We start from the raw sequence: 19,584 nt of genomic DNA on the forward strand, positions 1-19,584 counted from the left end.
CCAATCAGTGTCGCCCACATCCAATATGAAGGAGTTTCCTCCCTGACCACAGCTACATGAAAAGTCTCTAAAACCTGCAATGAAATTTGATTTTCTTTACACAATAAATCGATTGTTAAATTGTTTTGTAAATCAATTATCATTTAAAGGCAGTAATGCATCCCAGTTTCCCTATCAACCTTAAAGAGCTGCTAACCCACCTAAAACAATTGCATTTGTATTTGTTTCAGTGGAAAGTTTAAGTGTCACATGATGGTCTAAATGTGGTTTCAGAGGCTTTTCCACCCTGCTAAGAATACAATTCTGCGAGAAACACTGAATCCTTGTATTTGTTTGGCATGAAAATGGTCAAATTTAAAACATATTGAATATCGGCACTAGCTACTGTCTATCATGACTTCAGTCTACAAATATCGGTATTGTGTCCGTCTTCAAAAACCCCTAACAGTTGAACCCTACTACATATAAGCTAAGATAGATGTGTCATACTCAACTGTCACACTCAGCCCAAGTCTATCAGTGTAAGTGACAGTGATACAGGAGGTAAGCACTGACGCTGTGTGGTCTGCATGTGTGCATGTTGGTGAAATTGTGTCAGTGTTGCTCTAAGTGTCAGATGGGCCAAACAATACAAATGTACACAAGATTACACAAACAACAGCACCGCAAAGTTAAACGGAGAAAGAATAATCAAATTACATGTTTTTATTATTTATTTACCAAGCTAACAAAAAGAATAAATGAACAATTGAATAAAGCAATAGCTAATGCAGATGTGGCTTTATACCAGGAGGTTGGCATTAACTATCTCAGAATGAAGATTTATGAGAATAACATCAAACTCCTTCAGAATTAGATGTAATCCGCACTGAAGCCATATTCAGTTCTATTTTCTTCACATCATCACAGCCTTAAAATCAAGCATAAGCAACATATGAGTTCATTTAAGCACAAAAAGAGTGAAACTAAAGCTGCGGGGGGTTGTCTCAGTCATCAAAGTCTGGGATATCGTCATAGGAGTAGCCCCGGTAGCCCTTTGATGCATAGTACGCGATCCGTAGGTGGTAAAACCCAGGCAGGAAGACAAGGATTCCAATAATAAGGACAGGCACAGTTCGGTCTGAGTGCTGAAAGAGAGGAAACATTTCAATATGTTGAACTGGAGCATGTTGGAACTTCTTGTTTGTAGAAAGACATGAATTCAATGGAGGTAAATATACACTCTGTTGGAAATACTGTCTAAAGCACGTGTTCATACTCACTGTGACACCAAAGTATCCAGCCAGGAGAAGAGCGCCGATGATGATCAACAGAGAGCCGATTAAGAAGAGGACAGTGGCGAGTGCTATGGCTTTGTATGGGACTTTGGGTGGACTCCTTTTGAACTGCGGAAGAGGAGAAATCTGTCATTACAACACTTTTGTGACACACTGTGACACAGCCGGCTTTAAACATTAGGGTACTGCCTGTTTTTCACTCATGGCTTATACTGTAGACTAGGTTAAACTGGTTTTGGTCATAATGTACTTGAATAACTTGGGGGAAATGAAAGTCTACTTGACATGACACATATTTTCTATGTCATATCATTGTGTGTGTGTGTGTGTGTGTGTGTGTGTGTGTGTGTGTGTGTGCTGATCCAAATATAAACCACCACATACACCTAGAATAGGGAGTTACAAAAGTGATACCAGGATTTGACTTCATGACTCTGGCAACTGTTGTGTGTTACATGTATTTGAAGATGTGAAAGGGTTGATTAGGAATTATATTCATTGTAAATATTGGGAGTATCCATGAGAAGTCACCAAGGGGTCATGACCAATGTATCTGTGTGTTCATTTATACACATTATGTTTTATTAGTAGTTTCATTGTTTTTGAAGTCCAATCACTCAAAAGTGGTATATCAGAAATGGGTGAACTATGACCTTCAGTCTGTAACGACAATAAGGCAAACAACCGTTATTACAAACAAAATTCAACTATACTGCCAGAAAAGCATTGGTTTCTGACCTTTTCCTCCCAAGTAAAGATCCTATCCTACTATAACGCATCATTTTGATACTAGTTACTATGATGTGTATTCTGAATTTCCTGTTATGTCCTATTAACTATTGGTGTCAGCCTGAACACATGGGTAGTTGGGTGGGTTTACCCTCCACTACAACCTATACAGCCTCGGTCTGACTCTTACCTGTAAATCAATGTAGCCGTCATCATCACTGGCTAATCTGGAGTACCTAACCTTGCTGTTAGGAATCCCATTGGACACAATATTACGAGCTGGCATCTTCAGCTGGGCAGGAACAATGTTTTCAGAGCAGCAGCAGCAGCGACACTGCAGCCACCATCACAACAGAACTACCGCGGGTCTCTTACTCACGAGCTCGACAGTATCAGCTCTCATTTACCAGCACGGTTTAGTAAAATAAGACGCCAATACCTGTACAGCTGAAAGTGATTTCTAAAGCGAGGTTCTGACCTCAGGTTACAGCGGGGTGTTGTCTGTTAACCGAAGATCTTCCGTGTTATCTGCTCGCCACGCTTGCGCACACTCTCAAGCGTGATTATCGGGTATTAGCCTATAGGTTTTTGCAGAGAGTAAAGGTTTTATGAGACAACGCGATGCAGTGTCATATGGACGGGAAATTCCTTTTATCTAACCAATAATCACTTCTATTGAAATACATGAGAGCCTTACAATTCTTTGCAGATTTGGCTTTTTCCTGAATGGTGATTTGCACCGCCCCGTGTCTACCACAAGAGGGCGCTGTCGAGCTTTGTAAAAAAAAAAAAAAAAGAGCAAGTCGCTCCAGAGACTGTCACTCTACTACAGGGATGGGCAACCATGTGCCATGGAGTCTGCAGGTTTTCATTCCAACCAAACACTACAGCAGCTGATTTCACTGCCTCCTCCCTGGTTGAAGGTGCTAAAGAGTGAAATCAGCTGCTGTAGTCTTTGTTTCGAATGAAGGCCTGCAGACTCTCGGTCCTCCATGGCACATGGTTGCCCATCCCTGCTCTAGTGTCAAGTATAATACGCTTTCTGTGTGTGGAGGGATTAATTTCCTGAGGCGCTCTCCCCAGCCAGGTTTATGATCTCACTGGGTTGACTGATCCCTCACCAGGCCAGAGTTATTGCCTAGGGTTCAAATCTTGATATGGTTTCATGTGGCAGAAGCTGGCACATTGACATACACTGGTAGTCTTCCTCTAAAATGTTGACCAATATACATATTTCCTAAATCAAGTGGTTCTCAATTCCGTTTGGATCAGAACCTAAAGTCTTTATTAGCTATTAACCCAATATATCAATATTCACTTTTCTAAGTGGGTGTGTGCCCCATGGCCCCATCAGCACAGGTCATGACCCACTTCTGCATCTAGAGCCACCAGCTGAGAAACCCTGTTCTACACAAGTCAATGCAAAACTCAGCATAGAAAACATTTTATACAGAAAGAAAGTCATCCTTTGCTACTTTGCTACTTTTCCTCCTAGAATCACATATTGACAAGGGCCTGTGATTTCTAATATTGATTAAATTGAATTAAAGTCCTAATATTAATACATGCAATTGTTTAAATTTTTAAGATTAAAAACACACGCTCGGTGAGATTTCATTTTTGGGAGGAACAGTCACATCTTCAAAATGTGTGTGTATGTCACGTATGTCATGCGGTGGGTTATTGATTCTCAGCCAGTGGATTGTCATCTCTCTGGTCATGCACAGCAATAACGTGGCCAGGGAAAAGACCAGGAAATAGATGAAACACACACAAAATGACACTCTCTGACATTTCCCCTGAAATGAATAATTAAAGCTGTTGGGGCAGGAATATTGTTGTTTTTCCAAATGTGTTTTTCACATTGGCCTGCTGGTCCGTGGAAAATTGGACTGTCACACAGACAAATATAGAGTCTCCTGTAGGCAGAATTCAGATAACTGCAAGGCCCTTCAGCTGCAGAAAAGTGGATCGGCCTGATGTAAGCATTCTGTCAGAGTCGTGCGCTACATTTAAGGAGTAACTGTCCGCAGACTGTGAATCATCTTGAAGTACATTGTGTTTTAGGCAGCAGCAGGAATAAAGTAAATTCACATTTCCATCAGATCTGCTTGCGGCATCAATAACATGCTCTTGTTGCCACTGAATGAGTCTCAAGTGATCATTAGCACACTCAGTGACCTTGACTGCCGGTTGCACTGCTGTAGTTATAGGCCATATACTGCAGCTCTCCAGAGGAACATGAGCCCTGCAATCATTTTATTCCTGTATGCTTCATATTCTTGCTGTGTTCACTTCAGTGTAACATTGTCATGCAATTTCGCTGTACGTTCCCTGTCTGATTCATATTTACCACTGTGAACGACTCATCGCCAGGCCTCTGAAAGATATAATCTCTGCAAATCTGCTCTGGATCCGACTGGATTTCATCTTTCTTTTAAGGAGATTAAATATATGCTATGTTTTGTCTCTCGCTGACAATGTTCAAAAATGCATCAGAATGGCAAATTGCTTACAATGCAAAAAAACGGGGAGTGCATTTGGCTCAGCACAGCAACAAGTCCTGCTTTTCCTCTGACAGAAAAAAAGGACTGTGTATAAACCACCTATGCCTCTTCCAATAATTGATTGTGCAGACATTATTTATATGCAGGCTACCCTCTCCACATTACCTGTTACTGACAATAACACAGGTAAACTTTGCCACTGTGTCCTTTGGTTTATTAATGATGCCAATTCTCCTACTCATTACTCACAGTGTGACTGCAAGTTGGCTGTACTCATTAGTTAAGTCATTAGCCAGGCTGCATCATTGCTGCATATTCCTCCATACGCCAAATACGTCCCTCTTATCTGTCCGGCTTCCTCACTTGGAAGTCCAATACCTACGAAACAAGGTCACAGCACAAGCCGCTTACCCCTCCTCACTCTGAATGTAGAAACATGGCATTTGATTTATCTGCCCCATGGCCTCAAAACAATCTGCAACACCAGATAAATCTGCAATATTATTTTATTCACGATTTAAAAAACAAATGAAGTCAAAATGGACCTAGTGACAGAGGGATGTAACTGTAAGTAAACCTGTTGTCTTTGTTTTCTATTGTCCTCTTTCATAAGTTAACCTGTGTGCACATCATCTATTGTCTATCTGTATATTACTGCTTTTTGGTGTTATATAGTTTTTTGGTTAAAGCAAGGGTTTCAATGGGACTGTTCTATAAAGTGACCCAAAAAGGGGGATTATCCACACACTGGATTAAAGCTCCTTTCTAAATTCTTTATTCAACACAGTTCAACTTTATTCAATACAGTACAGCATTTCAGCCCTGAGGTATAAATACACAGAATATAGAGGGCAGTTCTATGTATTTATTGCATAGGTTACTATAGCCTTTGGATCATAATCTATTTTACTGTCTGTAACTTGGTTTGTGTATCACTATGGCAATGCGATCACCTGTGACCCTGCTGTCTATATATACACTTTTGTTCCTCATGGTGCCTGACGAAGCCCTTAGGGCCGTAACATGGTACTGTATTGAATAAAGTATTTAGAAAGGAGCTCTAATCCAATGTGTGGATAATCCCCCTTTTTTTGAATCAGTTTTCATGACTTTTCTCACTGTTCTATAAAGTCACGGCTTGATGCAAATACAATCCAAAATGCAAATAACAATGCTGCTCAAGTGAGAACTGGAGATGTTAATTAATCAGAGGATAGGCCGCACTGTCGCTGGTCAGGAGGAGGAGGCAGAGTGTGTTGTCATGTTAGATAATCCCCACCACTAGAGCATAATGCCTCCACAGAAGAGCATCGCAACAACTGAGCACAGCCCCCGGGGTGTGTGTGTGTGCGTAAGTCTGTGTGTTAAGAAGTCAGCGGCAGTCGCCCCCCTATGACCCTTGGGTATGACACTGAACAGTAAGAGAGCAGCAGTCAGGCCATAATTAGAGTCCTGTTCAGAGTGCGGTTCTATCAGCAGAGATAATTAGGTCTGTCTTCATTACAGCAATTCAGATAGCACCATGACTGGAGCCCAACAACAGGCCCGACCATTACACCTCTTGAGCATCACGCAATCTCCCTCTGGCTCAGCTTTCACTTTTTTAAACTCACTGGGCTTCAGAAATGATCAAATGTGGCATGTGAGTGGTGCACAGGTGCTCCCACAGCAACGAGCCTTTCAAAATTTGAAATAATCTGCACAGATAAATATCATAGCTTTGCTATTTTTAGACTCCTCAAGCAACATGTGGGGGGGGGGGAAATGATTGGGTTGATTTATGGTTTTGCTTGTGTATGTGTGTGCTCATGCAGGTGTGACCAGTAGTATTGTACATATAGGAGAAAGGGGGTAAGGTATAGGACTGGAGGTTTTATTGTGTGTTTTAATGTTTGTTTTGCCTCTGTCTGGTGTATCTCTGGATGACAAGAAAGCAAGTCTTAAAAAAGACTATACTGAAGTTGTTTAAAATGGTTACAGCCTATATAGTTTGTTGGCTCAATAAAGAGTACATCACAAAAAAGGCAATAAAATCGCTCCCTGATTTGGACTTCATTGCTAAAAGCTGCTTGAAACAAAAACAATGACCAGCATTACCTGTTAATGTACTGTATATCCATATCAGTGTCAGAATCAAGGACAACACATGCAGAGGAATTCGTCATCTTTGACTGAATCACTGCACATTCTGATACATGATACAGGACAACAGGACATACAATAATGACAGAGTGATGTGATAATGAAACTTTATTGATCCAGGGATTCTAGGGAAATTTGCTGTTAAGACACTAGACTGCACACACCACTCAGCACTCACCGTTCAGCATTATGTATGTCATATGGTTGCAGCAGAGGAATATTTCTCTTCTTTGCAGTCCTGTCAATTGCCACTGATGAATCAAGCAAGTGATTTATCGTTCTTTAACCTGCATTTCAGGGGCGAGCATCAAGTTAGGTGCGCTTGTGTGTGGGTGGAGAGCTGACAGCTGCTGGACACTTTACATGAAGGGCTTCATCAAAGTGATGACGAAATCTATCACCTTTATTTGAGAATGTCAGCTCGTATTTTTCCTTCCTTTTTCTGACAAAAGCCAATCACTGCAAACCACTGTGGCTCAGTGACTGTACACTTACACAATAGAATCACAGCATGACACACAGAGAAGGTTAGTCCCTCTTTTTATTTGCTTGCAAAAATGTGTAAAACAGTTTGTACCGTTTTCTTACGGTTTTACAGTTGCACACGTAATTGTACAGTATAATATCATTTGGCTGCATATTCCCACTCTGCTGTGTTTTATTAGACTCAATTGTGCCTGTGCTAATTTTAATGGATTTTGTCAAAGTCAAAACCATAGGAGGGGAAATCTCTTGATATGCAATTAAGGTGAATGCCACTGTAAATGTCAACATTAGTGTAAATGCTTGGCTAAGCTAGTTGCCTGCATGAAGGGAAATGTTTCTTCCAGTGCCGAGGTATTGATTTCTGTATCTTTCAAACTCAGCAGCCCACTGCACTGCGTGGCCGACTCAGACAGGTAATTGCTCTTCTCTTTTAAACAGAGAATGTGAAGCACAGAGGAAACGTGCACGCATTATTTCTTTGCCTCATTATTTAGTAATGTTTCAGTTTGGTGAAGCTTAGGGTTGTTTCACTGCCCTGCTTCTAATGCAAACCCAACAACACAGTGGTGCGTAATTGATCTGTTGTGGCAGTGAATACATTTTGGGAAAGAGTTCCATCTGTGTCAATCAATAATATTAGCTCTAGTGTGTATGCATGGCAATCATGAATACACATTAATAAGACATAATCTCCATCAATTTTTATGATAATCATATTTAAAGTAGCTGTGAATACTGAAAATTGTTCATTTTCATTTAAAAAATGTTCCACCCGTGAAATTTGCTGTCATAAAATAACCAATTTATTGTGAACACAGAATAAAGATGTCATGTACTTTTTGCTTAAGTAATTGTACTTTTTGGCAGTTTGGAGGTGTCGCAGTGATTTATGCTTTGACACAATGAAGTGAATTGTCCCCAGGATGTAGCAGCAGGTGGAAAGAGAGAGAGAGAGAGAGAGAGAGAGAGAGAGAGAGAGAGAGAGAGAGAGAGAGAGAGAGAAAGAGAGAGTATTTAATCTTCAGCCCACACAAGTGAATAAGAGAGAGAGGGAGAGAGAGAGAGAGAGAGAGAGAGAGAGAGAGAGAGCGAGCACACTGCAAGATGAAAAGAAGCCTCATCATAAGCAGAGGAGCCGCACTGTAAATTGTCAAATGTTCATTTCACAGATGGTCTTGTCTCTCAGTGGGAGTCTCCCTATAGGGACAATCAGCAGTCTCAGGTATAAAGCCTTTACATCTGCAGCCGACTGGAAGGCAGATAAGATCCCAACTGAACCGAGGATTTACCCACAGTGGGAAGAGAGGAATCAATGTAGTGTGTTTGTTCATGTGTGCTTGTGTGCGTGCGTGTGTGCGCTTCATCTCTTCCAAACGGCTTGAGTGAAAAAAATACAAGCACAGGCGCTGGATAATTAAGTCCTTAGTGAAATTGGAATGCTATATACATAAATTAAAATTGTCACCCTACAGGCCTTAAATGCATATTGACTTGCTGCTGCAGTAGATAGAGTTACACCTGAGAACCCTTGGTTTTGATTTCTTATGTATCCTCAGTCTAGGTCTCCTCTCTGTAATGATAATAATAATAATAATAATAATAATGATGATAATAATAATAATAATAATATGACAATAATAATAATCATCATCATCATCATCATCATCATCATCATCATCATCATCATAATCTTTATTTAAATTGCTCTTTTCAAAACAGTTACAAAGTGCTTCATGAAGGATAAAAAATCTAAAATCAACAGCAAAATCAATAAAACAAGAAATATAGAAACAAGGCAGAGTCATAATAAGGGAGATCAAAACAAATTAACAGTAATTACATAAGTGGAAGTCTATAAAGATGATGATTTAAAAGATGATCCAGATTTAGCCAGCTTGAGCTCCTCAGCCAGGTCGATCCAAGTCTGGGAATATTAAACAAATGTATTGTCATAATATAGGAGATGAAAGAATGCCACGAGGTATCACTATCTGGTATATAAGGGCGCTATAAATATACTGCTGAAGACCACAGACGCACTAAAAATCCTATATATAGGAATGTCATGCCATTGCCATAGGAAATAAAAATACTATAAAGTACAATAAGGTCTCAATAAAGTCACGACTGAGTATAGCCACACTATAAGACTAGTATCGGAATATTGTCGTGATTTTTCTACTGCAACTGCAAGTTAGCTCTTTCCACTTTTATTCACTTGCCATTTGAAAGTCAGTTAGATGAATGACTCGTTTTTATTGGGACATTTTCTGAATGAATAGTAATTTTGCTATAGGCCTGGACAATGACTAGTTTTGATGACGCACAGGGCGTGATGCTGAAGGGGGATGAGGAGATGCAAGGATGGGGTGGGTTGTGGTGGTGTTGGTGATGGGTGGGGGGAGGGGGGTGGCAGGAGGGAAGTGGGTAGGGGAGAAAGCAGTGACTCATTTGGTACTCATCATCATTTCAAGAGAGTTGGAGCACCTGAAGGTCGGGTATTTATCCTGGGAGATGTGAGGACTCTCCATGATGAGCGCACTTGGCTTTCTCTGCGCCGTCTCATAGTGAGAGGCGGCAATCATTTAGGCTTCTCCCAATGTGGCTCAGTCAAGCCGGCGGGACCTGGAAATCAGCTCAAAGTTAGGTGAGTCCCGGCAATAATGAATTTCTTGCATCTCAGTTTTGATTGGATAATTTCTCATTTTTTATCTTAATTCTAATTGTGCCTTTTAAGTGTTCATTAATTGGTCGCTCCGTCTCCTATCCATGCTGTTGTTCCATGCAGACTTTATGCAGACGGACGCAAAAAAGCACCGACAACCACGTTTCACTTGTTTCTGACTGAGCGGATCTGAGAAAAAAAAGAGGGAAAAAATTGGTCTGAACTTTCATAGCCTATGTAAATTTGGAATTGTCGGTGCAGAAATTAGCGAAGAATGACGCGCTGCGCATACTGGCAATTTGGAAAGTAGAGTAGCCTAGCCTATGATTTATCATGTCAAATATGTCTGTGCACATCTATATCTGTCTCACTAATCTGCATGAGTTGTCTGACTGAAATCATAACACTGGGTCGCGCTGATCTATAAATAGTTGACATTGTATGAGGAGATATTTCTCTGTCATCTATGTCAAACTTAAATAGCTCTCTCGATAATTTTAAGAGAATGATGTGGCATCTTATACTGAATTCCGTACTAAAAAGAACTATAATAATCGTATAATAAAAACATTATAAGGAAACTATAAAAAATACCACAGCAAAGCACGATAAGGTCACTATAAACCGACTACTGAGTACTACAAACAGACAATAAGTCCCTGTAGGAATATTATAGGAACATTATACTGATTTTTTAGGCTGCCTAATGTAGTCCTATGCTTGTAGAGTTGGGAATACCGCAGCAGTGAAGAGGTTGAGAAGGCATCTCATCCAAAATGGATGTTTACTCCATGGCCAATTAAATTAATTGCACTTGCAGACAAGCTGCACGTCTCAGGCTGTCCTGAACATTACTTCTGAATTCCAGTCCAATCCTCAGTAACAGCTGTTAGTCAAACCACTTGAAAACATTGTTAATTGTGATTCTGTTTGGGGGGAAAAAAAGCCACCCCCCCCCATCCAGTATGTCTATTCTGTGGTGGAGAAGTGGGCTTGAGACTGGAGGGTCGCTGGTTCGAATCCCAGGACCTGCTGGGAAAATGTGGTTGAGGAAAATAAGTGAATAATGTAACTGTATGAATGTGAAACAATGGCTTTGCTGGAGAAGAGCGTACATGCCCAGTATGTGGGTTATTCCACCTTTTGCCAGCCACTTCACTGCACCTGCAGCCACTTGCATCCCAATCCAAATCCCATATTTCTCACCCCACTGTGACGGTGTGATGAGCTCCTGCGGATGATCATGTAACTCTCACTTAATTACCTTAGAGGGAACCCCCCCTCCCCTCCCCTCCTCCTCCACACGCGCGCACACACACACACGCACACACACACACACCCTCCTCCACTTGAGTGTGGGTGGGATACAGAGGCAAACCCTGCTGTTTCATGAACGCAGGTGGAGCCGCACCATGTCAGCGGCGGACAGGAGCATGCAGGTCTGAGACGGGGAAGTGAGTGGCAGCTGAATGAAGTCCATCAAAGACGTTTAACAGCAGTGCAGCCCAGTGCGGAGCAGAGATTTGTGGGGCGCAGAGGAAAAGGTCAGCCAGTGGTTAATAGTGTGACGAAGAGAGATGGAGGATAGGAAGGGAGGGGAGGAGGGGGGTGTTGAGGCTTGAGGGGACTACATAATGCTTTCTGCCCCCACCGTTATCCCTGCGCAGTCTGTGTCAGTATTAAGCATATTTGGTACTGTTGTCATTGTGTAATTGCATAGAGCTGAGGGGCTGCGGAAAAAGAGCAAGAGCAGATAGACAGACAGACAGACAGACAGACAGACAGACAGATAGATAGATAGATAGATAGATAGATAGATAGATAGATAGATAGATAGATAGATAGATATTTTTTATTCATTAATTACTGTCAAATTTCTACTACTATATCATAAGAGCACTGAAGTGGCTCTGGCTTTGAATGACCCCTTTATGATATTATATAGGCTACAGATAGATAGTAGAGATAGAGTCAATGGAAACGAGGGCAGCTCAAATTAACTTTTAATTTTGTGTCAAATAAAGCAGCTTAACAAAATCCGCAAATCGTCAACACGGCCCCACTACTCTTACTAGTCTCATGTGACCACCTAATCTACGTTTAGTTAAGGAACATCCGCATAACAAATGTCAGTAATCTGCACAGACGAGATTAATTTCACATCTGTCAAACAGTGGGAGTTTGTGCGGGACCAAGATATTGTTTTCAAGTCAAAGGACACGACGTGCAAAAATTGTTTTGAAATCAATGCAATGCATCAGTGAGCGAATCGGGTCCAAATCAGCCGTGATGAAGGATCAGTGCATAGTAATGCCAGCAAACAAATCCAATTGAGCAAGAGAAGATTTCATGTTACTCATCTAAGATATAAATAGATAGTGACTAAGGAAAGAGCCCGATGATCTGGCTTGACATGAAAATGATTTTATTTGACCTTACATGAAAGTTGCATTCTGGGTATTATATAAAAAATAAAAGAATAAAACCAAGCATGTTCAAACTGTATTGCTTTGCAGTTGCAGGAGGAACACTTTCACAAATGTTCAACTGGTCAGAATATGACCTTTTTTTTTAAAGCTTAGCTGAATACAAAAATGTCAAATTGTAACAGTGTGTGTTTCCTTGACCTCCACTTGTGTAGAGGCCACAGTGTAATTACCAAGCATAAAAATACCTACAATGTGGTTTATTGATTTGCTTAGTGGGATGATTAAGAAGGAGGTGGGGCTTAGTGTGATCTAGGCCAGCTGAAGATCATTCAGTCTTACTACAAAAGAAAATGACTGTGAAATCCAAATTTGACCTGACCTGTCTGCTGCGTGGTTCACTGTTCAGTTATTTTGGTTTGACTCAATGCCGTCTGGAGTTTTGTGTGGTGTTTCCCCAGCGAATTCAATGACACAGTCCACCGGTCAGTCCTGATATCGGTTTCTTTATTCCTCAACCTCACATTGTGTTTAGTCGATAAGCGCTAGACGAGGCCATAGTCACATTGATCTGACGGAGACTGTGGCTGAGGCGTCGTCTCACGCCCACAGTGGTGATGGATCTGAGCCACAGTACCATGGAAATGAAACACAAAAAAAAAAAAAACACACAGCAAAAATGAAACAATAGACACGATGAAGATGAATGTTCCTGTGTTTGTTTTTCATCCGCTGAGCATGACTTCTCTCACAGCAGATTCTGTTGTGTTTCTTTTCAAAGGCGCCGCGTACTGTCGCCGTGCCTGCACCCCACTTTGTGTGCTCAAGCTGAATCCGTCCCCGCATTCAACAGCCTGGAGCCTGGAGCTTGCCTGCTGCTGCCTCGTACCCGGCAAAAGTGATTTCTCTCTTCTTTTTTTCTTCGAATGTGAAGGCACTGGATATTACTCCTTGCCACATCCAATATGGATCCACTGCAATTACAGCCTCGATTGAGCAGAAATTCAATATTTTTAAGGATAAGGACTGGGATTTCCGGTCCGAGCTGCAACTTTGCCTAGAATGCTTTAGAGGGCACATAAAGATTATATTAGATGCATACAGCTATCTTTTTGTCAGTAGTATAACAATAATATTCCACGTCTAAGAGTGTTTTGTCCCAGCTGCATAATAACTTTCAGTTTTAACATCAGCAACATTTTCAAGATGGATTATCTGATGTTGCCTCAGTAGGTTTCATCTGCATGCATTATGTTTTCCTCTCAATGTTTCTGCATGCATCCTGTAGTTTTATTTTTCCTGATGCATTGCCAACGTAATGGCTCATTTGATAGAGGCGTCATCATTCAAATTATGTTTTGACAGAACAGACTTAATGTGATCATTACTCTAATGGCTTTTATGAGAGTGCTCTGATGTCCTTTTTCTCCTGTAGTGAACTTAAATAGGTGCTGTATTTCAGTCCACCTTTGCTGTACAGGGCAGTGTAGCGCATCAAGACTGTATTGGAACAGATGGTTCCTGTGGTGGACAATATGACCCCGGCGCCTCTGACTCAGAACTGCTCCAACTGCAGCCAGGTATTAGTCCCAGAGCTCAATGTGGTGAAGGCCGTGCTGCTGGGCTTGGTGCTGGGTATCTTCATCATGTTTGGAGTGGTGGGAAACATCCTGGTAATCCTCTCGGTGGTTTGCCACAGAAACCTACGGACGGTCACACACTACTTCATCGTCAACCTGGCAGTGGCGGACCTCCTGCTGAGCTCCACTGTGCTGCCCTTCTCTGCCATTTTTGAGATCCTGGATCGCTGGGTGTTTGGACGGGCCTTTTGCAATGTTTGGGCAGCTGTGGACGTGCTCTGCTGCACGGCCTCCATCATGAGCCTGTGTGTGATCTCTGTGGACCGCTACATCGGAGTCAGTTACCCGCTGCGTTACCCGGCCATAGTGACAGAGCGCCGGGCGCTGCTGGCAGTGGTGGCGTTGTGGGTGCTGTCCGTCACCATATCCATCGGCCCTTTGTTTGGCTGGAAAGAGCCGGCGCCGGAGGACGAGTCCATCTGCAAGATCACAGAGGAGCCGGGCTACGCGATCTTCTCTGCCGTGGGCTCCTTCTACCTCCCTCTGGCCATCATACTGGCCATGTACTGTCGGGTTTATGTGGTGGCTCACAGGGAGAACCAGGGCCTGAGGGAGGGCCAGAAGACGGAGAAGTCGGACTCGGAGTGCGTGACGCTCAGGATACACCGGGGCAACACGGTGGTGTCAGAGGATGAGGCCCTTCGCAGGCGCACGCACTTCGCCCTGCGGCTGCTCAAGTTCTCGCGGGAAAAGAAGGCCGCCAAGACCTTGGGCATCGTGGTTGGCTGCTTTGTGCTGTGCTGGCTGCCATTTTTTCTGGTGCTGCCCATCGGTGAGTATTCTCAGGGCCATCTTCTTGTATGTGATCCTTATCTTTGTGTGCATTCGTTCTGGGCAAAGCAACAGTTGTGAATTAATTCAGCTCAGTACGGAAGTAACTGTTGGATGATTTCAATACTTATAATAGTTACAGGGTAAAATACTGGCTAAATGTCTTTCTGTCAAGCCATTAAAACCCCTATGAGCACTGAACAGTGTCATTTTCATCAGGTTTTATCCATTTGTTTACATGATAAAGGATAAAGATGCATAAGATAGTTCTGTAAGATTCCCTGCTTTCTATTGTCCTAACTTTTTAACTTAATCAATAAGATTTAATAAATTTGGAACAGGGACACATATTCGAGCACCTGCACGCATACATATGAGGCAGACTATTTTTAGAAAGCTATTTCACATCTGCATTAATTCATTTTACAGACGCTTTTATTGATTCCTGCTACGGCCAGAATTTTAAGTGCTGGTGAATGAAATAGTTTGATGATGTTAATTGAATTGCTCTTCTGGGGGAGCACACAGAAGTTACTGTAATTCAGATGAGCCTTGTGGCTTATTGAGCAGCTGTAGTAAATGCTTTGGCTTCATGGACCAGGTAGCTACTTAGTCCAAGGGCTCCCATTAGAGAAACCCTCTATAAATAGGTGGTGTCTCTCAGACGGCCTCTGCTCCAGTGCTCCTCTCTCTGTAAACAAAAGGCTGCAGTAATACTGAGCACACGCTGCCAGACCACCGACCATACTTCAAACACACACTTGAATTAAGTGTCAAGTCTTTTCTCTGTTCCCTTCTTTCTCCCTGGCATCTATGACTCACTTCATCACAATGCCATCACAGGAATGACAGATAAAGTCATCACATCGATGTCATGGCTTATATGTTGCTGGGCTCCCTCCAAGGACGCCCAGGTTGAAGATGACAAGCTTGAAGAGAAATCACATGGCAAGCCAACCATGTATGTGCTAGTGTCAGTGTAGAGAGGGAATGTGGGAAGGAAATCCAAACCAAGTATTATTGAGATATGGCAAACCCCTCAGGGTTTGTATTTATTGCATACTCTCATGCTCATAAATATAGCTGATACCATAAGCTTTTCCTGATTGGGTTCCTGCTCCCTTACCATGGCTGGTCTCCTTCTGAAGAAACTAAGACTTCAAGCACAACATAAGGACAATCATAGGTTTAGCATTAAATCACCCGGCAGTTTTCCAGTTTCCATATATAGTGCCAGAACATTCATCATTGTTTTATTTGGTTTATTAAAGTAAACATTATTTTGGCATCAAAGAAAAAAAAATTACACATCGTGGGAATTTAATCAGGTCAAAAGTCTAAGAAAGGCGAGTCCTTGTTTTGGCTCGGTGTTTATTTTGAGAAAGGTTTGTTCTTGTCTGTCCTTGACATTTCAGAAGTCCTTCACAAAGGAAGGAAACACAAAGCAAGCCATTGCTCATTTAAACACCAACAAGGGTACTATTATTGTAGTTCTAGATGTTTTGCTATCACTTGATCAGGAATTATGTACATGTACATTATGTATCTGTGGCATCGGGAGTCAAAATGATATTTCACATTATAACCCATCATTTATGTTGGCGATTGTTTCCTTGATACGATGCTTGCACGTTTGAAGCGAGCGTGAAATGTGTTCTTTTTGCCTCTCCCAGCATGCATCATTTTGTCGCTGTTGGGTGAAAACCTTGTATCTCCCAAATTTCAAGTTTTTTAAGGAACTAAGAAAAACCGCCTTGTTTCCAGATAGACCACCATGCATTTTTGAGTTTATTCAATGTGGTTTTGAAAGGGTTTTATAAGACAGAGGGACTCTCAACTCTCAACTGATAGAGAGGCATGTAACACTTAAACCGAAGTTAAATCTTGAAAATCACAACAATTGGAGTTATGAGATTTTCACACACAAGCAGCAATTGACGTTTTATGGCTTTTTGCACAGTAACACATTTATCTGAACAACTGCAATCAAAGCTTCCCTTTTTCACCCCAAAAATGAATCAATCAAGGGTACAGCCAATAATAGAACTGTTGTTTTTGGCACAGTGGGGGATAAAATAGATGAGTTGTACAGTGAGGCACAAAATCATTAGCTTTCTCTCTCCTCTCCTCACCTCTCCTCTCTATCCATCTCTACATCACGATCTCATTTTTTCAAAAGCCCACGTTTAACTGTCTCCAGCAACCTGCCCCCCAATAAAGACTTTCACAAGACAGCTCCTTCCTTTCTATCTTTGAAGATAGATGCTCAATTTTGCAGCCTTCCAAGAAGTCATCCATTTAATTATTTTAATGTGCGACTGGCAGCCACTGGGTATGTGAGGAGTCACCTACATTTACAGTGACAACCGGACCTGCATGTAATGTGCCTGTTAAGCCGTTTTCTCTGCTTCTTCATTAAGGGCCCTGCTCACACTCTCTGCCGCGGATACTTCCTCTAATCAAAAGCAGCACAATTTATGAAGGCAATTTTAATTAAACTATTAACCTTGACGGCAAGTTGGTAGCTATTCTTGAGTGGAAATTGGATAAAACAATTGAAGTGACTCAAGTGGATCTAAATAAGTGTGATGATAGGGTGTTTTCCTCAATGGCTGCTGATCATGTTTGTTTCACATTAACTCACCATTAACTTTGAGGCAACAGATACTATAGCAAGTATCTGTAGCACCCACAATTCATTCAATATTATATATTTTAAAACAGTGAACTATCCCTCAACTCAGACTCAGGACTTCAGACAAGGAACCCAGTGCAGGGTTTAGATTTTATTGCTACTTGTGCTGCTTTGGGTCATAATATCAATCACCTGTCTGTGTCTGATGTCCATACAGGCTCCATGTTCCCCGCATACAGACCTTCAGACACTGTTTTCAAGATCACCTTCTGGCTAGGCTACTTCAACAGCTGCATCAATCCCATCATCTACCCATGCTCCAACCAGGAGTTCAAGAAGGCTTTCCAGAGCTTGCTAGGAGTGCACTGTCTGAGAGTCACTCCCAGACCGCATCACCACCTGAGTCCGGGTCAGAGTCACGTCCAGGGCCACAGCCAGCCCCTCAGTCTGGGCCTGGACAGCAGGGGGGGCCCCTCTCGCCTCAGCCCCTCCTCCTCTATGGCCCTGTCCAGGACCCCGTCCTCCAGGGACAGCAGAGAGTGGAGGGTCTTCTCCGGAAGCTCCGGAGTTGGATCCGGACCAGCGGAGACCAGCAGGGCGAAAGTGGCCAAACTCTGCAGCAAGAGCCTCCGCAGGAGCTGCTGCTGCATCCTGGGCGACGGGACCCCCTCCCAGGAATCGAACTGTGTCCAGCCCCCGCCGGCCGGAAACCTTCCCACCATTAAAATCCACCAACTATCCCTGTGCGAAAAAGGAGAGCCTGTTTAACCGCTGTAATCCTTCATCCCTTTGTCATGATCCTCCCTCAAGGTCCTGCACTATTTATAGGAAACGGAATACATTTCTTGGCTCTGTTAACACTAGAAAGGCCAAGCTGTGGTCAATTGGCAGCTACTTTGAAATTTATAATTGAAATATCTCTTTAGCTTCGAAAATGGTTTTCCTAGACCCGATTTCTGAACAAACCAGTGTTGTAAGATCTTCAAAATCATGCAAAGAAACAGTAGTTAAAATTATATTTATCCCTGGGTGGCATTCTCTCAGATGCTCAAAATCCATTGGCCTTTCTAGTGTTAAGGAGAAAACACAAATGACCTAACTACGGCTTGTGAGATTGGTCAATGTATTACTGAAACATCTTAGAAATCTCTTCTGACTGCGTTTACATTATACAAGTCGTCTCTTTTTATATCATAAAAATGAACCAAATGTGTGTCATATTTGATGGAGGTGAAAGATATTGAGGGTTGTGGAGACATTCCTTCAGACGGACCAAAGAACTTTTCATAGAAGAAACTGTGAAAGAGCTGTGAAAGCATTCCCTGAAATGGACCAAAATATTGTATCATGTTTACATATTTTATACTACAGAAGACTAGAAATATATATATAAAAAAGAAGTAAATAGGAAACTGTTTTGTATATTGCATGATTTCACCAAATGTTACAAAAATGGTGGTCATTCTCTCGTTGTCTTCACCATTTGCCTAACACTGTTCCTGTTGTCAGAATTGTGTTTGTGTACCGCTCTGTACACAGTTAGGAACCCAGGAAGCCTGCAGTCTTCCGTGTCACATTACAATAAAAAAAAAAAAACATATGAAATATTCCTGACAAGGGAATCATAAGAACATTTTTGGAACTTGTGTTTTTTTTGGAGGGGGTCGGGGGGGGGGGGGGGAGTTATTCACTAAATAAATAATCCCTCAAAAAATCCTACTTCAGCCATGAACATTCCCATAATTTCACTTACCTCCTCACAGTGCCAGATGGATGTATTAATATACTTATGTGGAATTGTGACTGACCTTGTGGTTGCCGACCTCAATCCTGACCAGCCCCCAAGCCTCTTAAAAATCTACCAGATTTAGAGATGTCGAGTTCAATCATACACAGTCTCAGACGTTCTTCTCTCAGGCAGCATTCCTTGTTTCTGTCATTTTTAGTTGCCATCCACACGCACTCTCACACACACACACAGGCGCACAGTATCTTTATCTCGGGCTACACGCTATCCTCTATGTGGGCAGTGTTTACCAGTGCAAAGGTGTAACTAATCCCTGTGCTGTTAACCCTGGGTGGGAGCCTGGTGTGCTTAGTGTGAGTTCAAGGCTGCAAAGTGTGTTCTGTCTATGACGAGACGTTAAAGGACAAGAGGACAACTTCTTGCAGACGGTATTGATTTGATTTTCTTGGGGCTGTTTCTTCTGTAGTACCAAGATGCACTGCCTTTGTCAGTGTGAGAGAGGGAGGAGATGCGGCCGGCGTCGTTGAGCCAATCTCCCCTCACGGCATTAAGTTCAATC

At 42.2% G+C, this 19,584-nt stretch overlaps 2 protein-coding genes across 2 annotated transcripts; one reads left to right on the forward strand and one right to left on the reverse strand.

Annotated features, from left to right (window-relative positions):
• Positions 1–577: 577 nt before the first annotated feature.
• On the reverse strand, positions 578–2,537 carry tmem230b (transmembrane protein 230b). Its single transcript, XM_071927869.2, has 3 exons — positions 2,197–2,537; positions 1,263–1,385; positions 578–1,127 (listed from the first exon to the last, which is right to left on the reverse strand). The coding sequence occupies exons 1-3, from the start codon at positions 2,290–2,292 to the stop codon at positions 987–989; spliced, it is 360 nt and encodes a 119-aa protein (XP_071783970.1). The 5' UTR covers positions 2,293–2,537; the 3' UTR covers positions 578–986.
• An 11,194-nt stretch (positions 2,538–13,731) lies between these two features.
• On the forward strand, positions 13,732–18,180 carry adra1aa (adrenoceptor alpha 1Aa). Its single transcript, XM_071927875.2, has 2 exons — positions 13,732–14,644; positions 17,496–18,180. The coding sequence occupies exons 1-2, from the start codon at positions 13,747–13,749 to the stop codon at positions 18,044–18,046; spliced, it is 1,449 nt and encodes a 482-aa protein (XP_071783976.1). The 5' UTR covers positions 13,732–13,746; the 3' UTR covers positions 18,047–18,180.
• Positions 18,181–19,584: the final 1,404 nt, after the last annotated feature.

The sequence above is a fragment of the Centroberyx gerrardi genome, chromosome 8, assembly GCF_048128805.1.
Source record: "Centroberyx gerrardi isolate f3 chromosome 8, fCenGer3.hap1.cur.20231027, whole genome shotgun sequence".
NCBI lineage: Eukaryota > Metazoa > Chordata > Actinopteri > Beryciformes > Berycidae > Centroberyx > Centroberyx gerrardi.